General features: G+C 40.5%; 1 protein-coding gene across 1 annotated transcript in view; it reads left to right on the forward strand.

The window, feature by feature from the left end:
- The first annotated feature begins 1,297 nt into the window (after positions 1 to 1,297).
- The window catches only part of LOC108526813 (chromobox protein homolog 3-like), a 49,410-nt gene continuing 36,254 nt past the window's right edge, over positions 1,298 to 14,453 (forward strand). Inside the window, exon 1 of the mRNA XM_017867724.1 lies at positions 1,298 to 1,505. Within this exon, the coding sequence (XP_017723213.1) occupies positions 1,298 to 1,505 (208 nt within the window). The remainder of the gene's footprint in view (positions 1,506 to 14,453) is intronic.

The following is a 14,453-nucleotide window of genomic DNA, read 5'->3' on the forward strand; positions in this document are numbered from 1 at the left end:
GGCAGGACACCTACAAGTGACATGCTGGGCAACTTACCTGCCCATTGTGGCCTCAGTGTTCTCATCTCTAAAAAGAGAAGGGAGGAGCCTCTTCGACCTCTACGAGCACTTCTGAGGCTTACGCTCCATAAGGCAATAACCTCAACTATTTCTGTCCACAGGCCATACCCCCAGCAGTCATTTCCATGGAATAGTTTCATCCTTCCTGAAAGAATGTGCCTATGAAATTGACTGAAAATGGACTTTGAAACAAATTGGACCTGCTACGAAGTCAACTAGCTTTGAGTTATTTATTTCCAACTGGGATGAGAATAGAGGAAAAGATGAGAACAGGCCCAGCTTACCTTCTTGCCAGAGGGCCTCTCCCCAGGAGATACTTTCAAAGACAAGATGATGGATTAGAAAGCACGAAAAGAAGGTACAGGTGGCATGCAGCACTCTGCTCCCTTCTTGAATCTGCCAGATGCCCCCTGTCCTTCACCTCTTTTGGTCATCAGGCTGGCCCTGCTTGATTGAATCTGTCAGCAGAAGCAAGACTTTCCTTCTGGCATGGTTTTCTCTAGATCCAGGTACTTTGCAGGACCCAATTTACCCCTCTCCACAGGGGACATGTCTCACACATGGCTGCCTCATGCCACTCACCACCCTGACAGTCTTCTCTTGGTAGTAATCGCCTTTGCCATCTGTTTGGCAGGAGTGTGAGACAGAAACGGGTAACACCCAGCAAATTACTAAACTGTTAGCCTCAATTTCCTGTCAGGTACTTTAACAAGAGCCCATATATCAGGAAGAATCTAGAGGATCCTGAAGAAAACAGGAGGACAGGACTAGGGCAGGGAGTGCAAAGTCAGGGAGAAGAACTCTACTTTCTTCATACTTCTAAACTGCTTTTATTATTATCGGGATGCTTCCATACAGGACTCCACATTAATTATTTTAATTATGATAGCCTTGTAAACTTAGATGTTAGAATCCCATTTTGTAGATGAGGAAACTAAGGTTTTGATGTTCTTATGCCTTATGGTGAGTGAACTTGACAACTGTTCTCGTACATTTTTGGACTGAAGGAAGAAAATATGAGCTGTTGAGACAGAGTCTAATGATAGAAGATTTGAAATGTTTCTAACACAAATAAATGGTAAATGTTCAAAGGGACAGAAACCCTAAACACCCCGATTTCACCATTACACATATATGCGGGTATCAAGATATCACATGTACCCCATAAATATGTACAATTATTATGTAACAATAAACAATTTTTTTTTAACAAATAACGGGGAAAACAATGTGCACTATGATTGCCCTGGATCCTCAAAGCTTTGGAAATCTGCAGCTACTTAACAAAAACAGCCCCAGGCTTCTCAAGGAGAAAAATTTCCATTTCCAGCCCCGAGACTTCGCCACAAGTGTGGCTTCAGAAGATGTGAACTGGGAAAGGCCAGAAACCAGAGAGTGGGAAAAAGTGATGGCAGCTGTAGAACCAAGAAGGGACCTTGCAGAGGGTGACAGCTTTCATCTGAATTCGCCATTTCTACTCACGTCCAAAGAAAGGGAACAAAAAATGCACTGATGAGACCAACCTGGCTCAAGCATCCAGGCAGTCTCAAAACTGCTACTAGGAGGAAGGAAGGTCTTGCAATACAAGAGAGGACCCACAGGAATGTGAAATGTGCTCTGCTGACTTTTTACATATATATACTTTAAGTTTTAAGGTACATGTGCACAACGTGCGGGTTTGTTACATATGTATACATGTGCCACGTTGGTTTGCTGCACCATCAACTCACCATTTACATTAGGTATTCCTCCTAATGCTATCCCTCTCCCCCAGCCCCCACATCCTGATAGGCTCCGGTGTGTGATGTTCCCCGCCTTGTGTCCAAGCGTTCTCATTGTTCAGTTCCCACCTATGAGTGAGAACATGCAGTGTTTGGTTTTCTGTCCTTGTGATCGTTTGCTGAGAATGATGGTTTCCAGCTTCATCCATGTCTCCACAAAGGACACAAACTCATCTTTTTTTATGGCTGTATAGTATCCCATGGTGTATATGTGCCAAATTTTCTTCATCCAGCCTATCATTGATGGACATTTGAGTTGGTTCCAAGTCTTTGTTATTGTGAACAGTGCCACAATAAACATTCGTGGGCATGTGTCTGTACAGTAGTATGATTTATAATCCTTTGGATATATACCCAGTAATGGGATTGCTGGATCAAATTGTATTTCTAGTTCTAGATCCTTGAGGAATTGCCACATTATCTTCCACAATGGACGAACTAATTTACACTCCCCACCAAAAGTGTAAAAGCGTTCCTATTTCTCCACATCCTCTCCAGCAACTGTTGTTTCCTGACTTTTTAATGATCACCATTGTTTTCTGTCCTTGTGATCGTTTGCTGAGAATGATGGTTTCCAGCTTCATCCATGTCTCCACAAAGGACACAAACTCATCTTTTTTTATGGCTGTATAGTATCCCATGGTGTATATGTGCCAAATTTTCTTCATCCAGCCTATCATTGATGGACATTTGAGTTGGTTCCAAGTCTTTGTTATTGTGAACAGTGCCACAATAAACATTCGTGGGCATGTGTCTGTACAGTAGTATGATTTATAATCCTTTGGATATATACCCAGTAATGGGATTGCTGGATCAAATTGTATTTCTAGTTCTAGATCCTTGAGGAATTGCCACATTATCTTCCACAATGGACGAACTAATTTACACTCCCCACCAAAAGTGTAAAAGCGTTCCTATTTCTCCACATCCTCTCCAGCAACTGTTGTTTCCTGACTTTTTAATGATCACCATTCTAACTGGTGTGAGATGGTATCTCATTGTGCTTTTGATTTGCATTTCTCTGATGACCAGTGACGAGGAGCATTTTTTCATGTGTCTGTTGGCTTCAAAAATGTCTTCTTTTGAGAAGTTTCTGTTCATATCCTTTGCCCACTTTTTGATGGGGTTGTTTTCTTCTTGTAAATTTGTTAAGTTCTTTGTAGATTGTGGATATTAGCCCTTTGTCAGATGGGTAGATTGTAAAAATTTTCTCTCATTCTATGTAGGTTTCCTGTTCACTCTAATAGTTTTTTTTTGCTGCGCAGAAGCTCTTTAGTTTAATTAGATCCCATTTGTCTATTTTGGCTTTTGTTGCCATTGCTTTTGGTGTTTTAGTCATGAAATCCTTGCCCATGCCTATGTCCTGAATGGTATTGTCTAGGTTTTCTTCTAGGGTTTTTATGGTTTTAGGTCCTACATTTAGACTTTAATCCATCTTGAGTTAATTTTTGTATAAGGTGTAAGGAAGGGATCCAGTTTCAGCTCTCTACATATGGCTAGCCAGTTTTCCCAGTGCCATTTATTAAATAGGGAATCCTTTCCCCATTTCTTGTTTTTCTGCTGACTTTTTTTTAATACTGCAGATTCTTTTCAGTATTCTATCATTTAAGTGGCTTTTACAGGTAGCTGGAGAAGAATCCAAGACCTCTTCAAGCTTTGAACTTCTCTATGTTCAACCCATAGCAGGCCAGTAAATACTTGTTAATGAGGTAACCAATGGTACTTTGGCCCACAATATCCTCCACGCCTAGAAAGCCCTTCTCTTACTTTGGTTAGCATTATGATTATACTTCAGGCCTGGCTCAAATCCTACCTTTTCCCTAAAGCCTTTCAAAGTCATCTCAACACACGGTATTCTCCAGGCACTGAATCCAATTACTTAGACTGTGTAATTGTCACTTCTATTCTTAAATAATTAACAACATTGGCAGCACAGAATACCTTATTGCTCCTGCAAGGGGATAAACTATATTTCACAGTTCTTTTAATTACAGCTAGCATTGTTGTGGTGCTTTAGTTTTTCAAAGAAATCTGTGTGCCACGTCTTACCTGACACACACAATAATGCTGCAAGGCAGGCAGGCTCCTTTGGTTGCAAGTGACAGAAGCTCAACCTGATGGAGCTTAACTAGAAATGAAAACTTAGTAGAACATTAGGTTTGCTCAGAAAATCAAAGAATAATCCAAGACAGATGTAGTGGGCTGGAAGAGTATGAGGGATTTGATGCCTCGGATAGTTTGATAGTCAATTTCTCTCTGTCTCTCATTTCTGCTGTTGAGTGTTGCCCACATTCTTTCCTGTTTTCTTTCGCTTTCTGGGGAGAGGGAGTAGAGGAGGGGAGGCGGCATTCCCTTTGTATGTCAATGTTTATAAATCCCACAGACTCAAAATAATTGCAAAATTGGAGTGAGAAACGAATAATTTCCCTAAGTAAATGCAAGATCTGCACTTAAAGAAAAAGGGAACAAGAAACATGCCAAAAAAAAAAAAAAAAAAATCTCCACTACAGCAGGATACACTTACTATCCTCTGAAAACTGCATTGACATTGATGCTTAAACAAGCTACAAAGCTATTCTTCAATCAAGTTTCCCAGCATTCTCTCCACTGGTTTACTATTTCAGTAACTAATATAGAGTCTTGCTCATAATAAAATACTCAACAAAAATTAGTTAAGAGAAAGTTGATTAAAACTTCCTCCATCACAGCCTTCCTTTCCAAATCAGAATATTAAGACCGTAAGAGAAGAATTACTATAAGAAAATGAAGCTACCTGTCAATAATTACAGTGGCATATAATTTGGAAACTGTTAAGATAAGAATTATAACAACAGCAATAACAAAACCTGACAATCATCAGTGCTCAATGTATGCCTGGGACCATTCTCACAGGTTTGCATGTGTTAATTCAGTTGGCTACTCCCCACAGCAACTCCTTGGGGAAGGTGATCCCCATTTTATAGAGGAAGAAACTGAAGCCTAAAGAGGTTAAGACCTGCCTGAGATCACACAGATGGCTGGTAGCAGGACAGGGATTCAAACTCCCAGCTGTCTGAGTGGGCCTGGGCTCCTGTCCTCTTGCTACCTGTCCTATAGTAGGGATCCCAAAGGACTGTTTACAATCCTATGACCATGGCACTTAAGCCTCCCTCTTCTGAATCAAACTTTCATCATATTTACTCCCCAGTCACCTTTAAATGTGGAGGAAATGGAAAGGAAGTCTTTGGAAAACATAGGTGATCAATGTATCAGGGATATTTCCTGCAGCTAGAAATAGATGTTCTCAAAAAAGTTATGTCTACTCATCATTTTTGTTCCTTTGTCCAAGCTGTTTCCTTTGCCTGAATCTTGAATCCCTTCTTAAACTTCTCTGCCTTGTCAAAATCTCACTCACTTTAAGATCCCTCTCAAGCATCTCATTCTCTCTGTAGCCCTTCTTGGCTCACTAACTCCTATGTTTTATAGCACTAGTCATTCACCTCTAATACAAACTTGCCTTCTTCATATATATTTTGATGAGATTGTGAGGACCTCCAAGGCAGGAGGTAGTTCTCCTGTGCCTTACTGGTGTCTGGGTCACCAGTGTCCAGTACCAAGCCTGGTAGATAGGAGATGTTCAATGAATGCTTGTTGAATGAGTAGATAAGTGAATGGAAGAAAGCATACTGGTATCATCTGCTTCTCTGATTGGAGGACCCGACAAGTAGATTCCAAAATGACTTCCAATTCAGTCTCTTGTTACTGAGAGGGATACCAAGACTAAAGTCCTAGGAAGGAAACCAGTGGTCTTGGAGAGAGATCAAAAGAAACAGTTCCTGTACAGTCCCTGGCATTGTTATGTCTGAAATGTCAAAGAAAGAAGAAAGAAAAAATAAACATAAGTTAAGCCATGTAACTACCAAAATGCTATAATCAAATTATTTTGGTCACTGCCTCTCCGTCCTAACCATAGGAGTCCAAAAAGAAGATAATCTGATCTGTGTCAAACACAGAAGAATTCTGGTGGGTGTATTTCCTCAGCTGCATGCACAAGTAACTCATTAGCTCCCTTGTGGGCATGGGCTATGCAATTGGTTTGACTTTTTCAGAAGCTTTCCACTCAAGCTTCTGAAGCCAGATGCTTCCCTACCTGCGCAATGCAGCTGTACACACTCTCCACAGAGCATGCTCAGTCATGAGCTTCAATTTTGTATACCCCGAAAAGGAAGAACTGTCACTCCCTCCTACAAATATTGGAAACTAATGCACTTTCTGGTAGACTATAAACAGAAATAATAGAATAAAAAAACTATAGACCTAGAAGATTCTTGTAAATATGGTGCTACCCCTCATCTCACTTATCTGAGAAATCAAATGCCTTTCCAGGATTACATAGCTAATCAGGAGGACTGGTGAGCACATATGCACCTCAGAGAAATTTATTCTTGTGTGTATAATAAAACTCATTTTTAGGTAAGAATGCTCCAGCATTATTGCATCCATTCAAAATTATTTGCAAAAGAATCTCTAAGATCCCCAGACACTCTAATATGGGTCAAATTGGATATAGTTCAAAGGTAGGGTAAATTTTAATTTATGATACTCTCCAGGAGGGAGAAATGTTTCTGGCCTCTTGGAGAGTCTGTCGAACCAAAAATGTGCTAGAAACCTAGAGATTCAAGATGTAGGATCTTGAAAAGAGATTTGGAGGATTAGAGAAGTTCATGAAAAAGAACAGAAGGGTTGGAGGATTAATTCGAGAGATAAGCCCAGCCATTGAAAGAGAGTGTTAAGTATGGTTGTTTATCAACATTTGCTACCCAATCCTGGGTGAAGAGTATGCTTGCTTCTTGAACATCAGGCTTGGCTCTGTGACGTGCTTTAGCCAAAGATACATGAGTACAAGTGACATGTGTGGTCTCCAGACAGCAGGATATAGTTCCTCATGTACTTGTTTGCCTGACTTTGGAATCATAAAGTCCTGTGCTTGGTTTAGCTTCCATGAGGTAGATTCCAAATAGCTACAACAAGCAGTCTTTTTGCCAGTCCCTGGTGGACATGTGGTATAAGCAAAAAATACAATGTGCTATTTTAAGCTTCTGAAATTTAGAGGTAGAGATATAGCATGATATAACCTATCCAGTCTAAAAGAGACTAAGAAGCCAAAGGAAAGATGAGGTCTGTCAGTTCTGAGAAGAAAGGCTTATTAATTAAACTGGGCGACATTGGATTCCAGCTGAGTTATGTACCTATCATGTGCCTACATGTACAACCTTCATATTCTGAATTTGCTAAGTAAAGAACTTTGTAAAGTCACTGCAGTGTCTCAAGCCAAATGATGACTCACAACAGAGAAGAAGGATCAGAAAGGACAGTGGAGTAAAGCAGGGCCCCCGCCCAGGCAAAGCCCCTGGACTCTAAAAGCAGAGAAGATTCATCAAAAACCCACACATTCCCATTTATATTTTGCTCTTGGCATTCCCATCACATCTTTACTTTCATTTCACATTTAGTGGCCTGTGCATCTCATCTCATCTCTAGTGGCATCTGTTCATCTGACTATCTATACATGAGAGTGTATGTGTGCCTATGTGTGCTCACGTGCATGCCCAAATATTCAGAAAATACTTTCTAGATACAGAGAGTAATACCACACACTCTTCTCTATATAGATGCTTTCTTTTCTCTAAATGATGCAGCTTCCACCCAGTAGCATTAACATAGATCTAACACTCAATGGTGAATTCCTGTTACAATTGGGGCCATGGTTACAGCTGCTACCACTGGCCCAAACCAGAGTATTATCTCATGTTAGATGCCAATGCCAAGACATTGAAGGAAGAAGGTCAAGGTTTTAACTTATACATCACTTCAGTTGACACTCTCTTTTAAAGAGCATACGTCATTTACTACACAAGTTAAAGAGCACTGGAAATTTCTAAACTGAATGTTTTAAATACGGGTAAAAAGAGAACCAGTTGATCCATAGATTCCAGAAGACAAAGGTGAAATTCACCTGCTAATGGATCAATTCTATATATTTTCATTTCCATCATCACTTCTTTTGTGTAGGATTCACCTGCACATGAGAATCCCAGAGAATTAGTGTTGAAAGGTGCATTGGTCTAATCCACTCCTTTTATTGAAAAGCTGGAGCCTAGAGAGGTTAGGCAGCAAGTCAGCTCCAGCAGAATGGTACTGGCTGCTTTGTACATAAGATCATTTTTTGAAGCTGAATCTTGATTAAGAAGAACTTGCTCCTTTCTTTCTGTCCTTCCCATCAACTACTGGCTGCTTCATCCATAAGGAGTCCAATTTTCAAAGCTGGATTTTGACCCGCAGAAACTTGCTTCTTTCTTTGTGTCATTTTCATCAGCACAGCCTCCATCAGCCTTTCATTATGTGCCTGTTTACTTTGTGTTTTACTAAATGCCCTTTATAGACCTTGCAGAAGCTATTTTGGTAGCTTCCTGTGCACAGAAAATGTTTTGTTTAGGCTCTACCTTGTGTCCAGGGTGTCTGGGGCCTGTTGAAGTTGATTGGGTTAAAGAAAAGAAACAAGGAGTCAGATAACAGAGAAGGACAGTTATAGACATGGCTTTAACTCTCTCCCCACCACTCCCCTGCATGCCTCTGTCTTATCCTGTCCCACTCCTCTACAGTGAGAACTCCAAAACATCCATTGAAATAGTTCTGGCAGCAGAATTAGAGGAAGTCTATGTTCCTTGGAAATGAAGCTCACATTCTAGAGAATGTGATCTCAGATATCAGAGTTTCATCCATTATTGCAGTCTTAAATCAAACGGCTCTTGGGAGACATCTCTGCCCACCACAAATTATAATATAGCTACAAAAATCTTTTCTGTAGTAAGTAATTTTCCATGAAAACAACACTTCTCAGTCTTTTGGGACATAGTTGAAACATGACTTAGATTGAAGTTGTTTTTTATGTGCATTTTTTTTACATGGAAAGAAGACTTCAAAATTCCCTAAGCATCGTGCATTTTTAATCTTGCATAGCTTGACTTCTCAGTAGAAAACTCATCTTAGGAAAGGGGGCTTATTCCAACAGACACTTTTTAAACTTTATCCACAAGAAGGCTAAAGTTGATTTGTGAGTTGTTCATGTCTTAGAAGAGTCTTTGGACAGAGAAAAGAAGCCAACCATTGCCCACTTTGCCTGGAACCACAAAAAGTTGTACCTGAATCCAAACTGAACTGAAGAATTAAGATCAAGTATTAGGAAATCTACTTTTACAGCAAGTATACACTGAAATGGATCTCCCGTGGTGGAGGACATTAAGAAATATCTTTCTATACTATATATAATTTAGAGATCTTTAATTTCAACAAGTCCAGATAGAGCACTGCCTAAAGGCAAAGATATGTGTTAGATATCATATCCAAAAGTCACTACTAGTCTGCCCTGATCCGAGATAAAAATAGAGATCAAGGCCCCCAAGATAGGAAAAAAAGACCTCATTTAAGTAGGATCTAAAAGACCAGTCTTTATCCAGCCAATGAAAAACAAGTTGCAAGAGAGGCCTGAGTGTCTCTAGACTCTGATGAGAAGGGGTCAGTAGAAGAAGAAATGTTATAAATACAAGGAAGAGAGGACACAGTTCATAGGGCAATGACTGAGGAAGGTGACAATGACTGGAGACAGATGGGGGCATTCACCTTGGAGAGAAGGAGGAACAACTTTTCCACTGTAATAGAAAAAAGGAGTATGTGGGTGCCAGCAAAAAGAAAACAGGCTTGTAGATTAAGGTCTGGTTTGCAGATTTACTCAGAGAAATTTGGTGCAGTTCACTTCTGATGGTTTCTCTTTCTGAAGTAGGTCATCTGTTGACTTTGGTCAGTAGGACCAGTCAGAGATTGAAGGCAAGTGGGACAGAGTGAAATGGTTGTAGAAAATAGAGGAACAAGCTGACTGAAGAAATACAGTAGACCTGCCAATGGTGTTAAATCATGAGTTGACTATTAATTCATAATGATGCTAAAAACAGCAAACTGATTTCCTCAAGCAGGGAACAGTTCTCTGGTATAAGAAGATAGAAGAATCTATTTAGAATCCACTCAGAGTTAATTGACATTTCCATGACCGCACACACTTATCCATTTCTTCTCACCTATTCAAGAGCAGCATTTCTGTTTCATCATCAATTATTTCCTCAATACTGGATCTTTCCTATCTGCAGACAATTATGTTTTCATTTATTGCTTCCAATTAAAAAAAAAAATTCTTTCATTCTACTGCTTTCTATCTAGCTACTGCTCTTTTTCTTTACTTTCCTCTAAAGGCAAATATCCTCAAAAGAATTGTGTATATTCACACTCTATTGCTACCACTTTTCTTGTTCCATCATTTTTTTAAATCAACTCCAATCAGTCACCCCCACGACTCCATCTAAAGTGCTCTTATTAATTTCACTAATGACATTCTCAGCAATACTTGACATAGTCGGTCACACCCTGCTCCTTGAAGCATTTTCTTTACTGATTTTCCAGGGCCTGACGCCATTCTCTTGGTTGTATTCCTGCCCCACTGGCCAACACTTCTCAGAGTTAGTCTTTTATCTCCCCCCTCAAATGGTGGATTTTCCTCAGGGCCCAGCCCCTAGACCTCCTTTCTTTTAATCTACACTGACTCCCTTGAAATTGTCATCCAGACTCATGTCTGTCACTATAGACTGATCAATCCCTAATTTCTATCTCCAGCGCAGACATAAATTCTAGATTCCTATATCCAGCCATCTACTTGACATCTCTATTTGGATGTCTAATAGGTATCTCAAACTAACATATCAAGGACTGAGTTCCAGACCTTTCCCCAAAAACTGCCCCACCCATGGTCTCTACATCTCAGTAAATGACAATTTCCTTTTTTTTTCTCTCTCTAATTGCTCATCCCCAGAACCTTGGAATCATCCTTGTATCCGCTCTTGTTTTCTTGTCACACGTACAACTGGTTGGCAAAGAAACCTATAACTTATCACTACCCTTACTAGTACCACCCTGACCTAAGCCATGATTACCTTTGACAACATTCCTCCAACAGCCTTATAGCAGTCCTTCTTTTTTCTAACCTTGCCTTCCCACAGTCTTCATCAGCACAGCATCTAGAGTGATCCTTTTTAAATGACGATGACACTTCTCTGCTCAAAACTATTAATGGTTTCCCATGTCAGAGAAAAAAGAAAAGATTTGTTCAATAGACCATGAGGCTTCACACAACCAGTTGCCTTTCCCACAACGGAATGCTAGAGTCAGTTCACACCAGCTCCCAAGAGTCAACTGTTAAATGTTCAGGAATTTTGTAAGCCAATTATCAAACATGGTCATTTAAAAAGTTAAATTACATAAACTTATAATTGAGTAAGGTATATTTCAAAGTAAGAAATACTCTTAAGCTATCCCTCTTTAATTATTTTAACACATTTTGCTGTTATTTAGGCTTTTGAGGTTATTTCTATTGACCGTCGCTGTATGGGGAAAATGCTATGGAATCGTGTGTGGCTGTGTATCTCCTTCCAGCTCCCCATTCAATGCATCAGGATAGTAGTGTGAAATTGGCTATGGTGGGAGCATTCACACCACAGAAATTGGTAAAGTGCTACAAATCAGGGCTTTTATCTCCCAGAGAAGCCAGTTGTGGAGCAGCACACCACTGCCTCCACATTCACTTGCATACATGCACATGACTCCTCTGACCTTCTCTCCTACTATTCTCCCTGGAACACTCCAGTCCATCCACATAGACCTCTTCCTGCTTCTCAAATACACCAGGAATGCTCCAGGCTCAGAGCCTTTGCATTGCTGTGGCCCCTGCCTGACTTGCTAGTCCTCCAGAGATCTGCCACCTTATCTCGGGGCTTTAGTCCAAAGTCACCTTCTCATTGAACCCTTCTCTGACGAAGAACAAAAATAATTATATGCTGAATCTTTTCCACTTTATTTTCTCTTTAGCACTTATCAACAGGTAATAAAATAAATACATTTAATTTTTTTTATGTCTTCCGCACTCTAATTTAAGCTCTACAAGGGCTAAAATTTTTATCAATTCTGTTCCTTATTTTTCCTTCAATCACTAGAATGGTGACTAATGCATAGTAGGGGTTTCATAAGTATTTTATTTAAGCAATAAATGATTTAATTAAATAAGGTATATAGATGTATGGATCTGTTGTAAACATAAAAAACACAAACATAAATGATAAATACCCACATTTCTATAGTTTAGTGAAGGAGAGGGAAAACAAGAGAAGGAATGGAAAGTAACTATTTCTGCAATATTTTATTTCTTTGGGGAAAAAAAGGAAAAAAGGAACTCTAAGTGAAGACAACATGACAGACTAAGGGAAAATATTTGCAAAACACAAATCCAAAAAAGAACTTATATGGGTACAAAAAAATAGAAAGAATGAATAAGACCTACTATTTGATAGCATTACAGAGTGACTATAGTCAATAACTTAATGATACATTTTTAAATAACTACAAGAAAATAATTGGATTGTCTGTAACACAAAGGATAAATTCTTGAGGGGATGGATACCCCATTCTCTATGATGTGATTATTTCACATTGCATGCCTGTATCAAAACATCTCATGTACCCCATAAATCTATGTACCTACTATATACCCATAAAATTAAAACTAAAAAAATTAAAAACAAGAACTTGTATCAAGAATGTAAACTCTCTAAATTCAACAAGAAAGCAAAGATTCTTTATACAATGTGTACACATATTGAAACATAGCACTGTACCTTATAAATATGTACAATTATTGTCAACTATAAATAAAACGTTAAAATTAAAAGAAAGCAGAGTTGGGCAAGATGGTCAAATAGAAACAGCTCCAGTCTGCACTGCCCAGCGAGACTGACACAGAAGGTAGGTGATTTCTGCGTTTCCAGCTCAAGTACCCAGTTCATCTTATTGGAACTGGACAGTGGGTGCAGCCCACAGAGGGCGAGGTGAAACGGGGTGGGGCATTGCCTCACCCGGGAAGCGCAAGGGGTCAGGGGTTTTCCCTCCCCCAGACAAGGGAAGCCATGAGAGACTAATAGGTGGAACAGTGCACTCCAGCCCATATACTGTGCTTTTCCCACGAACTTTGCAACTGGCAGACCAGGAGATTCTCTCTGGTGCTTACACCACTAGGGCCCTGGGTTTCAAGCATAAAACTGGGTGGCCATTTGGGCAGACACCAAGCTAGCTGCAGGAGTTTTGTTTTTTGTTGTTGTTTGTTTTTTCATACCCCAGTGGCACCTGGAACGCCAGCAAGACAGAACTGTTCACGCCCATGGAAAGGGGGCTGAAGCCAGGGAGCCAAGTGGTCTGGCTCAGAAGGTCCCACCCCGCACAGAACCCAGCAACCTAAGATTCACTGGTTTGAAATTCTCACTGCTAGCACAGCAGTCTGAGATTGACCTTGGATGCTCAAACTTGGTGGGAGGAGGGGTTTCTGCTGAGGCTTGAGTAGGCAGTTTTACCCTCACAGTGTAAAGAAAGCTGCTGGGAAAGTTCAAATTGGGCAGAGCTCACTGCAGCTCAGCAAGGCTACTGCGGCCAGACTGCCTCTCTAGATTCCTCCTCTCCGGGAAGGGCATCTCTGAAAAAAGGCAGCAGCCCCAGTCAGGGGCTTATAGATAAAACTCCCATCTCCCTGGGACAGAGCACCTGGGGAAAGGGGCAGCTGTGGGCACAGCTTCAGCAGACTTAAATGTCTCTGCCTGACAGCTCTGAAGAGAGCAACAGATCTCCCAGCACAACATTCAAGCTCTGATAAGGGACAGACTACCTCTTCAAGGGTGTCCCTGACCCCCATGTATCCTGACAGGGAGACACCTCCCAGTAGAATCTGACAGACACCTCATAAAGGAGAGCTCTGGCTGGCATCTTGTGGGTGCCCCTCTGGGATGAAGCTTCCGGAGGAAGGAACAGGCACCAATCTTTGCTGTTTTGCAGCCTCTGCTGGTGATACTCAGGCAAACAGGGTCTGGAGTGCACCTCCAGCAAACTCCAGCAGACCTGCAGCAGAGGGGCCTGAGTGTTAGAAAACTAACAAACAGAAAGGAATAGCATCAACATGAACAAAAAGTATGTCCACTCAGAGACCCCATCCATAGGTCACCAACATCAAAGACCAAAGGTAGATAAATCCATGAAGATGGGGAGAAACCAGTGCAAAAAGGCTGAAAATGCCAAAAACAAGAACGCCTCTTCTCATCCAAAGGATCACAACTCCTTGCCAGCAAGGGAACAAAACTGGACAGAGAATGAGTTTGATGAATTGACAGAAGTAGGCTTCAGAAGGTGGGTAACAGCAAACTCCTCCAAGCTACAGGAGCATGTTCTAACCCCATGCAAGGAAGCTAAGAACCTTGAAAAAAGGTTAGACGAGTTACTAGCTAGAACAAACAGTTTAGAGAAGAACATAAATGACCTGATGGAGCTGAAAAACATATCATGAGAACCTTGTGAAGCATACACAAGTATCAATAGCCAAATTGATCAAGCAGAAGAAAGGATATCAGAGATTGAAGATTGACTCAATGAAATAAAGTGAGAAGACACAAAAAGAGTGAAAAGAAACAAAGCCTCCAAGAAATATGGGACTATGTG

This window comes from Rhinopithecus bieti, unplaced genomic scaffold (genome assembly GCF_001698545.2).
Source record: "Rhinopithecus bieti isolate Rb0 unplaced genomic scaffold, ASM169854v2 scaffold_115, whole genome shotgun sequence".
Taxonomy (NCBI): domain Eukaryota; kingdom Metazoa; phylum Chordata; class Mammalia; order Primates; family Cercopithecidae; genus Rhinopithecus; species Rhinopithecus bieti.